Here is a 13,720-nt window from a genome sequence, read left to right on the forward strand (position 1 = left end):
AAAAAGAAAAATGAAATGAATTTTTTTTTTGCTTACATTCCGGGTATTATCAATAATTCGAAGCTTAAGAATTGAAAAAAAAATAAAAATAAAAATAAATAAATAAAACAAAATCATTCAATATTTTCGAAAAGCGAACAATAACACGTATATACATATATCAATCGATTAAGGCGACAGCAAAAACAAAAGAGATCTATTTCAGCAATGAATCTCAAGAAAAAGAAAAAAGTCGAAGGCATGCATGTGTATACGTTTCTGTTGATACGCTTGCAAAGGAAGACATAACACAATCTTATAAACCTTTTGATCTCTTATCAGTGCGTGAACGACCTATGAGTGCACCGTTTCTTAAATAAATGACAAATCGCGGCGCTCGACTCGCTAACCGAGATACATGTGCAAGCAGCATCCGTTAATTATCAAAAAGAAAAATTTTTAGAGTTTATCTTAACAGCAATAAAGCAACGAAATACTTACTTAGCTACGTTAAGTCCTCGAAAGAATTTGGCTATGTCCTGATCACTGCTCTGCCAGGGTAAACCACGAGCTCTCACAATGCAATTACCATCAATTTCGTCATCAATTGAGCTGAAAACATAAGATAAGAAATGATTTCATAGATACATTTCAACGAATTTTTATTAGTTAAAAATACATTAAACGCTAAACTCAGTTTTAATCGACCACATATTCGTGGCAAAAAAAAAAAAATTTTATTATGATTTTCTTATAATTTTCGTATTTTTTCTTTTAGCGAAAAAATCACGTTTGCAATAAAGAAAAAAATGTGCTGAGATTTGCTTAATTAGGTTTAAAATCAACAACAACACACTAACAACACTTACTGTAAACACTTTATACACGGGAAGACTTTGATATATAAACAAACAATATTTTTTAACTATATGTAAAAAGTTTTTTTATATTAATTTTGCTATTATTTTACAAGTAAAGAAATAAAGAAAAATAAACATTTTCTTAATTTTTTTATTTTTTTTTTATATCAATAGTTCCACTTGAACGTCTGCCGTTGTTTGTTTATATTTGCTTACATTTGCTTAATAAAATCTTTAAAAAATCTCACTAACTAAGGATTCAGTCTTTAATAACTTAGACTCGAAAACTTACTGTTTGACGTCGTGGGAAAGACTTGAAATCAAAGCCGAAGAGATAACAAAATCGATTTTCGAAAAGAATTTATGAGAAGAGAGAAGACACACTATAAACGAGAAAGAGCCCTCGTCGTTCTTAGTCTCTCTTCTGCTTCTCTCTTTATCTTTACGGATTGCTGGATCTCAACCCTCTCAAAAACAATATATATTTATATATATATATATAATTTTATTTTTATGGTGCTATAGAGTTTTTGTTTACAACGCTCCACTGATAATGATCAAGTGGCCGCTGTTTGTATTGGACTTTTTGTTTTTTTTTTTTTTTGTAAGGATAGACTTTATTGGATGTAGCACGGTGTGTGGAGTTTACTTCTTATGACGATCACCAAAGAATCGGCGCATGCTTATTACGTCCACCCGCTTGTAACAGCAGAAAGTACACATTTCTTTTTGTGTTGGTAAATATGAATATCGATTAAAAGAGTGTATAAATTGTCATCTCTTTAGTTCGCCTCGGCTTTGCGAATGCATTCGAGGACATCTACCATATTCTTAGGATCACCAAACTAGAAATCTGAATTGAGTCACATACGTATCTTTGATGTGACGTCAAAACGACTGGAATAATAAAAAAAAACATACAACCTGGAAAACATATGGACTCTAAAACTTAATACCATTGTTTATATAAAACTTCGAGGTAGGAACTATTCTGCATGACTAAACTAATAAAGAGGTAACATTTTGTTTGTTGTTTGACTTAATAAAGACCCACTCTTGGCGCTTTAAAATGATTATAATTTTCTTGTTTGCCGATAGCACTCCCGATACGCGTATGTTTGACGAACTCGTATACGACTCCTATAGGTTCGTTTGAAAAGAGTATTTTCGAACATTTTATAAAGATTTTCCAAAAAGTCGTGATTTGTCCTTTGCCACGCTTGTCTTTAACAATTTTCGCTTGCCTTAAGAGTTTAACAGGTACCCTGAATTCGTCTTTGTGGCTTATTTTCATGATTATGTTTTGGAATTTTTATCGATGTTTTTAAGTTACTCTGTTTGTCTGCCTTTGAATCTTTTAAAACGATATATAGGATTGATAATAAGTTGAATGTTACACATATACATAGTGAAATTTATCTAATCATGCTTTAGGATAGTACTTACCAAATACCAGGTTCTAATATCAAATTCACAGTTTCGTTTGCAATAAATTTATGACCTGAAAAGGAGAGAAAACCAATTGATTATTATCAGTTGACTCTTTTGAATAAACAAGCTTAATGTATGCCTAAGGAATATAATGCCACAAAATTTACTTAAAGAGTAAAACATTACTATGTCATTAGAAAAATTCCATTGTTTACCAGAGAGCTAAACTTTCTTGTCAATAAATACATTAGGTCCAGGCATAAGTTTTCGGATTATTTGTTTTCTAATAAATCAAAAGAAATGGTTTACTTAAAGTATCGTGCATCACCCGATACGAATTCTATTCCTGACAACACATAAACATATTGAATTAGAGAATAACGGATCTACACTGGAACCCAGGCCGTCAGCAAGTTTCGGATCTCCACACTGGAACAATAAATAATGAGTTGATGGGGTCGCGACTAGAAAGTCTGAGTAAGTTCTCAGTTGGCACATACTTCTCCTTCCCCACTTCTTTTTGACCGTCAACCAGTAATACGTACAGGAGCATCCCCTGTACTAAAAAAGCAAAAAAATGAAGACCACGACGAGGAACTGCACCTCCTTGGGGACGATATCCTTTATCTAAACAATTATGTAGCACTTTGAAATTGGCCAAGCGTAATCCATGAAAAACAATGGCACAACAACAAACGATAATCAGAAGTGGGTAGGTCTGGCAAATAGTAGGTCGCTTGCTATAGCAAATCTCGTTTCAGCATTTTGATGGTATTCTGAACGATAAAAGTGCGACATCCCTCTGTACTTCTTCGAGCAGTTGCCGTATATAACGGTGTCTGCTGACGTCAGCAGGTCATATTGTACGCGATTCTTCTTTGGTCTCATCACGCGCTCAGCATTGTCTTCTTTTCAAATCAATTTGGTCTAGGCATCGACGTTAGTCATTTGCCAGCTTAGAGCAGCGATTTTTCACGTTTTTGATTCTCGAAATCTAACCACCCCTCATCGCCTGTAACAGCGAAATCATTTCGACAATGGCCCTTCAGCTTTCTATCTACGCCCCAATCAACTTCTGCAATATACGTTTTCCCCCAAAGTTGTAAGCTTTTGAAAGCACCACAGTGTTTCATGTTTAATTCCTCTTGAGCTCGTCGTTGCGCATCATCTACGTCCAACCACACTTGCAGGTTAGTGTCCCTAACTGTTTTCGATGTTGCAGAGCGCTCCTTGTTCCCGGTGTATAAATCGTCATTTCGGAAGCGTTTAAATGTATCTTTCCAAGCAATTTCCGATGTTGAAAATATATGTCTGCGTGTACCCCTTTCAAAATGACGATGTGTATTAGCTGCGTTTTTTGTCAAATTAAAGCAGAAAAGCAAAGATTTTTGCAAATGCTGTTTCCTCGCCGCAAAACTTCGACAGTGATATGCTTTGCTATTCCGAGTAGTTATTGCTCCCATGTGTCTAAGGTAAAAAAAGAAAAAACAACTTCGGATATTTACGTCTCTCACACCTACCGTGCGCGCCCCCACTACATGCCCGCCTTCAAGCACGGTTTCGAACTTTTCACGCATTAGTTTTCTTCCCTAACAGGAAAATAATTTGGTATAAAATTCAAAGCTTAGCTGGGTTTGTCCTATGGACATATCTGATTAACATCCTCTCATAAAGCTATCTTATTAGAACAGTGTTATTAAATTCAATCTTTCTTCCGCTCTACCGACAAATGCGGTGCACTCGATTTGCTCTATCATCTTGTTATCACCAAAAAATCTCATTACGTACGCGTGGTAAGCATAGACACAATTTTAATCGATATAAAATTCTTAGTCGATATCCGCCGTCTAGGCTACAAGCCACCTGCTTGTATCGTAAAAAATCGAAAGCGGATGTTGGAATGTGCAGTCCGGGTCTCTTAAGAGATCGAATTTGAAATTAAATGCAATCCGCCCATAAATATGTTTACTATAAACAAAGCCTTCAAACCTTTCTTTAACAAAACCAAATTGGGTCCGCAACACTTTCACTCAGTGATGTGCAGTTATGGCTACAATGTTTGATACCATATTACGGTAAGCAAAAAGTAACAACCTTGTTGTCTTTCCACATCATCGCTGAAAAGACAATACCATGATGATATGATGAGAAATTCTTTCCTCATAGGTTCTCCTCGGACTCTTCATTTTCAGTAAATCCTTCTTGTGCGGAAATCTACAATTACGAATTGCGACACAATAGATCCCTTGTTTGATTGCTTTCTATACAAATAATCGTAATTCGAAACACCTGCCGAACGGAAATTTTATTCATATAGAGAGCCAACAATGAAAATTGTCATAGATAAAGAAATAAATTGTCCAAAGACTTGTGGTTAAAAAAAAAACAAACACTATGCGAAGTTTGCTATATAAAGAGGTTTTAGACATGCGATGAACATCTACATCACGATCCATTTGAAAGTTAAAGCTTAATTATCACTGTAGTTTATGATATGAGACAACGTTGGAAAGAAAATTTTCTATGGCCCGAAATTCCTATTGTAAGCAGTTAAGGAATAGGAATAGTGAGCATGATATTGACAACATGTATAATTATGGACGATAAAGCCTGTTTTTCAGACTTTCCTAAGGTTTGCCTGTCCATAAGACACAATTGATAATTAAATGCCATTTTCATGTATTTATTGCAATCCTTCTTGCTCCTTTACCTCGTCCCTGATTAAAGGGATTATAACAATAGAGTGTTTAGTCTATGTCTGCTCCAATACAATGAAAGTTCTACAAATAACGTGGAACAACCATGAACCATTTTACTGACATTTAACTGCCAAGGCACGTTTATAGAGAAGGAAATTGATTAGAAAAAGTTCTTAATGGAAAACTTTCGCCATAAGGGTTCCTACACTAGGCACACCTTGGACGAAAGAAAAGATTACAAATTTTGTAAGTATAAGTAAAGAGTAATGAGTTACCTGCTTTGAGCAAATGTTGTATAATCAAAATCATATCACGACATTCCTTCATATAAAATTCACTATCATCGCCGGCGGTAATGTTTAATTCTGTAAATTTAGGAGAAAAATTATATAAATGATTTTTTTTTTTTTGGTTTTTTTTTTAAATTACAAATACTTTACCTTTCACCATTTCCGCTATACTTTGCGGCAGTTGTGTTGCCGGTAATTGCAATATTTTTTTAATATCTTTAACGGGCACTAGAGCACGCGATAAATCGCCGGACTTGAAATGATTGAATTCTTTACGTAAATCAGAAAACTTATTATAATAAGCGGGTAACTCGATTTCCTTAACGCATGCCTCACGATGTAAACACTGACGTAAAGGCAATTGACCATCGGTTATTAATTTAAAATCGGTGTCACTCAACGACAGTATACGCAAATATTCATCAAACTGAAAATAATCAGAATAAATATGAAAATAATAATTGCATAAATAGCTTTATTTTTTCGCCTCAAATGGATTAAAAAAAAAAAAAAAGGAAAAAAATTATAAGAGCTGAGCATACATACATAAATTATGCTCTTAAAAATTAGGTTTAAGGTGTCAAGTGTCATTGTGTTAATAATTCAGTTTACTTAAGTTATGAATTTTTCTCGTAACTAATTATAAAAAACAAAAAAAAAATTGTTTATTAACGTTTGACGTGTGTTAAGGTTGTTTTTTTGTTGTTGCTTTGCTTGTTGTATTATTAATAACATGTCATTAGAAAAAAAAGTTTTAAAATTTAACTTAAATATGATAAAAAAAAAAAAAAACAATTATCAGTAAAACTTGAACTATTAGAGAAAAATGCCGTCAATAATTGCTTAAACATATAAGATTAGACAAAAGAAAAAAGTAAACTCTGTAGCCTATCTATCCAAAACTTTATTAAAAAATATCGCACTAGGTGTTTGCAAAAATTTTGATCAGTGACTTCTACCGGCAAAAATGATAAAGAAATGAAAAATACCAATGTACATAATGGTCACAGTCGATAGGTTTGATCTTCCAGTACATAAAATAACAGTTTTCCATTTAATATTATTGATTTATTCAGGGTATGCCGACGCTCATCATGGAACCTTTAAAATTGCATTTTCGATATTCATTTTTGTTTTTCTTTGATTTGAAGATATCTGCTCCCAAAAGCCATCAAACACGTTCAAAAGGTTATGGTGACACTGCTCCATTATACCCCAATTATGGGCTTTGGTTACAACGATTTAAGCAGTAGTGGCTTTTATGTGAAAGACAAGGAACAGTTTGGAGGACCGAAAAAGCTCAAGGATCATGAATTGAAAGATTTATTAGTCGAAAACTCAGCACAAACCCTTAAAGAACTTTCGAATAGGTTAGCAGTTGACAAATGAATTGTTACGTGGGAGAGGTCCAAAAGGAAGAAAACGGCTACCTCGCAACTTGACTGAAAATGCCATTTTAGTGACTTATTGCCTGAGTTGTCCAGGATACGCTGTTGCAATTCAAATACGAAGCTATGCCACAAACAGCGGACTCACCAGACATGGTGTTCCTGATTACCACTTGTTCAGATCGGTGCAGCATGGCTTGGCTGGCACACGGTCCCGCAAAGTCGAAGAAGTGCGAAAATGGGTCAGTGGATGCATCGCTGTCAAACCAATATAAGTTCTTTCATCACGATATCTCCAAAGATATTGTTGCAAATGATGGAAACTGTATCGACTAATACACATTATACCAATATTTCTTAGTAAATAAAATGAAAAAGTAGTTCAAGTGAAAAAGTTGATTAAAATTTTTGCAAACACCTAATATATGATTATTTATGTTGAACTGAGATCAATATTATTTTACTAATTCCTTGTAACACCTACCGCATAAATATTTATTTTGACTTTAAAATTATTGTGAATTTGACGTAAAATAGTTGATGAAAGTTCGTTTAGAAATTTTTCTTCACGTTTGTCAGAAAAGTGGGGATCAACAAGTAAGAACATGATAGTCGGGCAAAGCCAATCATAAAATACCCTCCACAACTATGTCCAGTACAGTTATTCATTCGTTTAGGCAGCAGTATGGCAAAAATTATACATTATTTTCATGCAAACGAATATCGCTTATGAAAACCCGCATACTGGACGATGTCCAAAACATCGTATGTCCTAATCCATATATGACAAACCTAATTTACTTCCTAAAGATCATATTATTTTTCAGCTTGCGTCATAAAACACTAGAGACTAGACTTTCTCTCCTCATAAGGGCTCAATTTTCATGACAGCTCCTAAAGACAATAGGATCTAAAAACTAAATCTATTTGGTCCAAGTTCTCTCCCGTCAATTTTTCTACTTAATTACTACGGTGGACCAATTTTCATCGTAAAATATAAAAAATTATACCTTTTTCTAAAGAGGTCATGACAAATCTCACATGCATTGTCTAAGAAATAGATCCACTTGATACAAATTTGGTCCATTTTATTTTTATGTTAAATTACAATCATCAACAAATTTTGATCATACAACATTAGAAATTAAGCCGTTTTAGCATATAAAGGTTCATATTTCCTGAGAATCCGTATATGCGGCTATATGCAAGAAATAGACTTACGTGGTCCAAATCCGGTAAAGGTGAGTTTTTTGTCAATTTACGATTATGAAACAATTTTCGCCATGAAATATTGAAGATTACAAATTTTTACCTTATAAAGATTCAGTTTTCTTAAGAACGGTTATATGAAAGAGGGGTTCAAAATATTACATCCGCCGAATCAAAGTTTTTCTACCAATTTAGAATGTCGAAGTACTGTTACCCAGCAAGCCTTGTCAAAAATCTTTGAAAATTGCAATCGAGCGTTGAAAAAACTCGTCGATCCGAACTATTTTCCATAGCATTTGTCCATTGGTCAAAGCACATCAGTGTCTCTATATATCTATTTTAAGAATTTGCGACCTACAAAAGAAATTTTGCGTGGACGGACATCAGACGGACAGGATCGGGTATAAAAAGTAGGACTATGCGTTTTTGGCTTTCAAAGTGTAAAATAGCTAAAAAAGATGCTGCCAGACCGAGTGCATATGCGAGCAATGTACGATTTTGATACAACAGATTACCTACCTAGTACTATGTGTCTTTTATAAATCATTCTATTCTTCATCATACAGCATTTTTGTGTTTTCGCATTGCCACCAACGTGTTCAGTATAGTACGATAAATCATCGTAGAAAAGTAGTTAGTTGTACATCGTATAGTAAATGTTAAAATTTGCTAGAAAAACAATAAATCTGCTCTGGTTATATTTCGCGCATTTTTAGACCCTGCACCACTTGTGATTATATTAAATTAGTGCGGACGAATGTAACACACTGAAGGGCTTGAAATAGACCCACCTTTTATTATACCCATCGATTCAAAATTATAACCTGAATTGATCTAAACCTGTCTGTTCTTCTGCCCGTCTGATGTCTGTCCGATTAACAGGTCGCAATTTTGCAGATATTGTAATGAAATTTGGTACACTGACGTGGTTTGACCCAAGGACAAACGCTATTGAAAATGGTTTGGGTCGTTACGCTTTTTCGGCCACTCCCCATATAACCTATCTTTAAAAGCCGTAATGTGGAAAAAGATTACAATATTCCAAACTTCTTGATAAAAGTGGCCAAGTGATAGTATGTTGGCATTCGAAATGAGTATGAAAACTTTGGACCGGCTGGGGCAATTTTTAGAACCCCTTTCCATGTAAAGGAAACTGAAGTTCGTACGACAAAAAGGCATAATTTTCAATGCTTCATGATGAAAATTATAGCATAATAATAATTTTACTCAAAAAAAATAACTGTACCAAGTTTGGACTCTGTCGGCCTATTTTTTGGATCCCTAATAAGGTTTTTCAAAAAAATTGAAAAAGAAAAGTTGCCAAAACTAAGCCTTCTTAAGGGGGTCTAGTGAAGTGAGTTTAAATTTAATGATAAATATTAATCGATTCAATTCAAAGCGTATGCAACTTCTTCAGTGCTTTGATTCAACATTTTCTCAATTTTTCGCCTTTTATGGACAGAAATGAGGATTGCTTTATTTTCACTTTCAGTAACCATCTTTGCAAGCCAGGTTACCGAGGATCTATGATATTACTATTGCTGCTCATGTTACAGTTTTAAAGAAATAAAAACATTACAGTCGGATAAGGCCGACTGTTACATACCCTAAATTACCTCGTTCATTAGTTTTGGTAATAATACACCAAAAGTTGCACATTATTTTTATGCAGTGACATAAAAATTTAATAAAAAAAGGCCGCAGATTGGAGAAGTCCCTATCCACAAATGGTATCCACAAAATAGTCCTACGTTGTCCACACTTGATGAGGTTGATTTCTATGTCAATTTACTATTACGAACTAGTTATCAACATGATATATTAAAAATTATACCTTTTCGCCATAGAGAGACTCAGTTTTTGAAGGAACGGTAATATGAAAGCAGGTTCAAAAATTTGCCACAGTCGAAAGAAATTTGTCATACCAATTTAGAATGTCTAAACACTAGTACAAACCAAGTTTTGTCGCGAAATTTTGCAAATTGCAATTCTTTTCAAAATAGGGTGGTATGTGGGGAGTGTTGGAAAAAGTGAAGCAATCCGAATCATTTTCGACAGCGCTCGTCCTTGGGCCAAAACACGCCACCGTACCAATTTTCATCATATCTTTAAAATTGCGACGGACAGACAAGGAGATAAGCTAAGATCCATTCAGAAAGTGATTCTGGAACGATCAGTATAATAATAATAATCGGATGGGTATATCTTAAGTCCTCCAGCGCATTATATACGTTCACACTAAGTTAACATATCCTGCATCACAAGGGGTGTAGAGTATAAAAGTGAGATGACTTTTGCATAGAAATGATAAACGGTAACCCAAGCTAAAGTTTTACGATGCATGTCTATGTGGACATTAAGCAGTGTTATAAAATTAACGCGAACGACACGTTCTTTACGATATTAGAATTCCGGTGATGAAAACTCTGATTTGTAGATTTTTACATAATACGAAAAACTCTATAACACATTTTGCTTCAGGCGTTTGTGTTTGAGTTTTATGGTTTTAATATATTTAAGATGGATTTCTTCGTAACGAAAAGATTAACGATAATGGATCTTTTTAAAAAAAAAAAATCTTTAGCTTTATCTCAAATAAAATTGTTTAGTTTTTTTATGATGTAATTTGTTAACGAAGACAGAGTTAATCACAGACATCAGATATCATGATACAAGAATGATTTATAACTAATTACTTTGATTTGACGTATTTGATCGTTTTATTAAAAAATTGCTTTATCGATTAGCTTTTATATATTTTGATTTATACAGTGAATTGACCAACACAACATTAAGTTAAATTTGGAAAAGTTAAAAGATATCATATGAAGTGAATATTGTATGTACATGTATACGTTTATGTAACACATCGCTCAATAAATCTGTGTTTGACCACACTCTTGACAGACCCATATAATTTCTGGATAATATGCCAGCTTTCAAACAAAATGTGTAAAAGTTTCATACCAATCCGCCCATCAGTTTACTGGTTAGAGTTGCCGTAGTGCAGCTACTATTGTAATTTTCAAAACAATGGAAAAATCTGAATTTTTGTTTGGCGCTTAAAAATTGCTGCTTGATGAGAGCAAATACCATTCATTCATAGTCAGTATTGGTTTGAATTTGACTATCGATACAAAAAATTTGTGGCTTGTTTGTTAATTCTAAACAAAGTCGTAGGGACACCGATGATGTTGAGCCCTCTGGTCGCCTAAAATCGGCAGTTACTCCAGCGAGCATAAAAGAAGTACACAAAATCGTTTTAGAAGACCGGAAACTGAGGTTACATGAGATAACTGATACCTTAAATATAATGAATGACAGTGAAACGTTGGCAACAACGTGTTGATAATTCAAAAAGCTTTTTGCGTCGCCTGTTTAGATGAAATAAAAAGAACTTTTTTCATGCGATATGTGCGAATAGATGAAACGTAGCTTCCTCATACCTCGCCACAGTCAAATTCGCCCAAAGCGACCATGAAGATGACAGCATCAAAACAAAGGTAACAGTATTCATTCCGTTGAAAGGCTAGCACTATTAAGAAATCATATAGATGCTGTCAACAGTGTTGCCATATTTGTGTCACAATGGAGTGATGTGATGCACTATGAATTACAAATAGCAGCAAAGCACGTTTGAAAGGCTTTTTGCCCATATTTGTTCTTTACCATTTAGGCATTGCTTGCGGGAAACTAATCTAAAAGGACAATCAATAATTTCGATGATTTATTTCTATTTCTATCTCTCTTTCTCTCTTACGAAATACATTTGCTTTCTATAGTTGATCGCACGAAATATAAAGACAATTACATATAGTTAAAAATTTTTGAATTTTCACGGCTCTTGAGTGCCCCCGTACCTTCTTTTCATTATTAAAATTTTTTTTAGCGTTTATGCATTTCAAAAGAACTACAAAGAACCAAGTCATCATGACTGAAGGAGACATTATTTATATTCACAACAGAACTTTGACCATGCCTTGCAGATTAATAAAATTCACTCAACACAGTGGAAATAAATAAAAATGTTTATGTCAAATAGTGGAACTATATCTCATGAAAACAATGAATGGAAACAATTTTGGATTATCTCTTGAACGACAACAAGTGTTCGAAGTCTGTCAAAAATCTGTAAGAGAGAGCATAAAATATGTGCCGGTAATCTTATAAACTGTACCTAACTATCTAATAATAATACACAAAAAAAGTGATGTTTGCAACGGGAGAATATGACTCTTGCGTAGAACAGGAAATCTTTCCAAGAATCCAATGTGTTTCACACATAAATGGTGTATTAATATATGGCACTGCTTCTTAGATGTGTAAGAGAGCAAAATTTAATGTGAAACAAAGATTTTAACCGCACAACACGCGCTCAGTTTTTCCCCCTATTCTACATCCTACATCATAGTTTTTTCAAGCCTGATAATCCTTGTCATTCGGAACTGTCTTGACAATCTTCTTTTCTGAAAAGGCGGGCAGTGGCTGGCTGCAAGTTGCAAAATTCTAAAAGGAAGAAGTTTTCGAAAGTGATTTTAAAAGACACGCACACGTCCACTACATAGATAATCATTAATATACGCTTCATCCAATTCTTGCTAATCTTATCACGAAAAAAGTTTAAATCAATTATTGTTATCATTTTTTTAATGTTAATTATTAATTATATTTTATTTATGTAAAGTTTATATATGCTTACATAAAGTTATTATGCATTTTGTTGCTGCAGCTGTTTAGAGTATAATCGAAACGATATTTCATAGCAAATTTTCCTACATAAGTTGCAGCATCGAGTATATTGAATTTTTTACAGATGTATGTAACGGACTGAAAGACATTTCTTGTTCTATCATTAGATTCGGACTAATATTTTGTGAATCTGATGTATATTCATATGTTCATATGTTGAGTATATTAAATTTGTAAGGATGCGTGTAATGGACTGAAGGACTTAATCTACAGATATTTTTTGTTCTATCATTAGATTCAGAATGACTTTTTCTGAATCACGTACGTTTACATATCTAAATGTTACAAATATTGAAAGGTTTTGAAGAAACTTCGAAATGGTATTGAAAAAGACTTCGTTTCCAATATGTCCTTAAATGGAAAAATTTGCAATTTTCAAAATTTCAATATTTCAGCATTTCAAATTAATGTGAAAAATATAGATCGGGTGGGTCAATTTTTTGAATCCCTCCTATATAACAGCCCGTACGAAGAGTGAGTGAAGAGAGTTTATATAGTCATGAGTAAAAAGCTATTATTCTTCATGCTATGTAATGAAAATTAGTCCATAGCATCTATTTTACATAAATATTGACGGTATCAATGCGTAGGTCAGTTATATGGACTCTATCCCATAAAAATTTCTCATGAAAAGCATTACTATTATTATTACCATAACTTAGTTAAACGAGTAAAGTAACTTTTACGGTTAAAAGTAGGACGATTAATTAAGACCTTAGGCTCTTTTTTAAACGCCATGCTAAGTTCATATAAAGATTAGTTTAATTGCTTTAATAGAGTTACGATATTTTATTGATATTGCATTCTCTCATGAAAAGCAAGCCTTTTCGCAGGAAAAGCGTCTTAGGTTTTAGGATTTTTTAAGAATAATAAGACCTTAGGCAGGAAAATTAATTAGACGCAATACATTCGCACTATTTTAGTCGTGGATTGTTCCCCCTCATGCTTTCGCACGGAAACTTATAAATTATAAAATAAGTGGTTAGGGGTGGATGGTGGATAAGGTGGTTGGTGTTCGACCATTATGTGCTTTCTTGTTTAATTTTAATAATTTTTCTTTTCTACAATTACAATAAATATTAAGATATGAAATAACGTGACTAGTTTAAATGGTT

The 13,720-nt window shown here is 33.6% G+C and overlaps 1 protein-coding gene across 5 annotated transcripts in view; it reads right to left on the minus strand.

Moving 5' to 3' along the window:
- LOC119636705 (RNA-binding protein fusilli) overlaps positions 1-13,720 on the minus strand; it is an 87,913-nt gene that overhangs the window by 16,037 nt on the left and 58,156 nt on the right. For all 5 annotated transcript variants that reach the window (XM_038032266.1, XM_038032265.1, XM_038032263.1 and 2 more), the window contains exons 4-7: positions 5,410-5,686; positions 5,245-5,334; positions 2,286-2,340; positions 481-591 (exon numbers count right to left, since the gene is read on the minus strand). In XM_038032266.1, the coding sequence (XP_037888194.1) occupies positions 481-591; positions 2,286-2,340; positions 5,245-5,334; positions 5,410-5,686 (533 nt within the window). The remainder of the gene's footprint in view (positions 1-480; positions 592-2,285; positions 2,341-5,244; positions 5,335-5,409; positions 5,687-13,720) is intronic.

Source organism: Glossina fuscipes, unplaced genomic scaffold (assembly GCF_014805625.2).
Source record: "Glossina fuscipes isolate IAEA_lab_2018 unplaced genomic scaffold, Yale_Gfus_2 28, whole genome shotgun sequence".
Classification (NCBI taxonomy): Eukaryota; Metazoa; Arthropoda; class Insecta; order Diptera; family Glossinidae; genus Glossina; species Glossina fuscipes.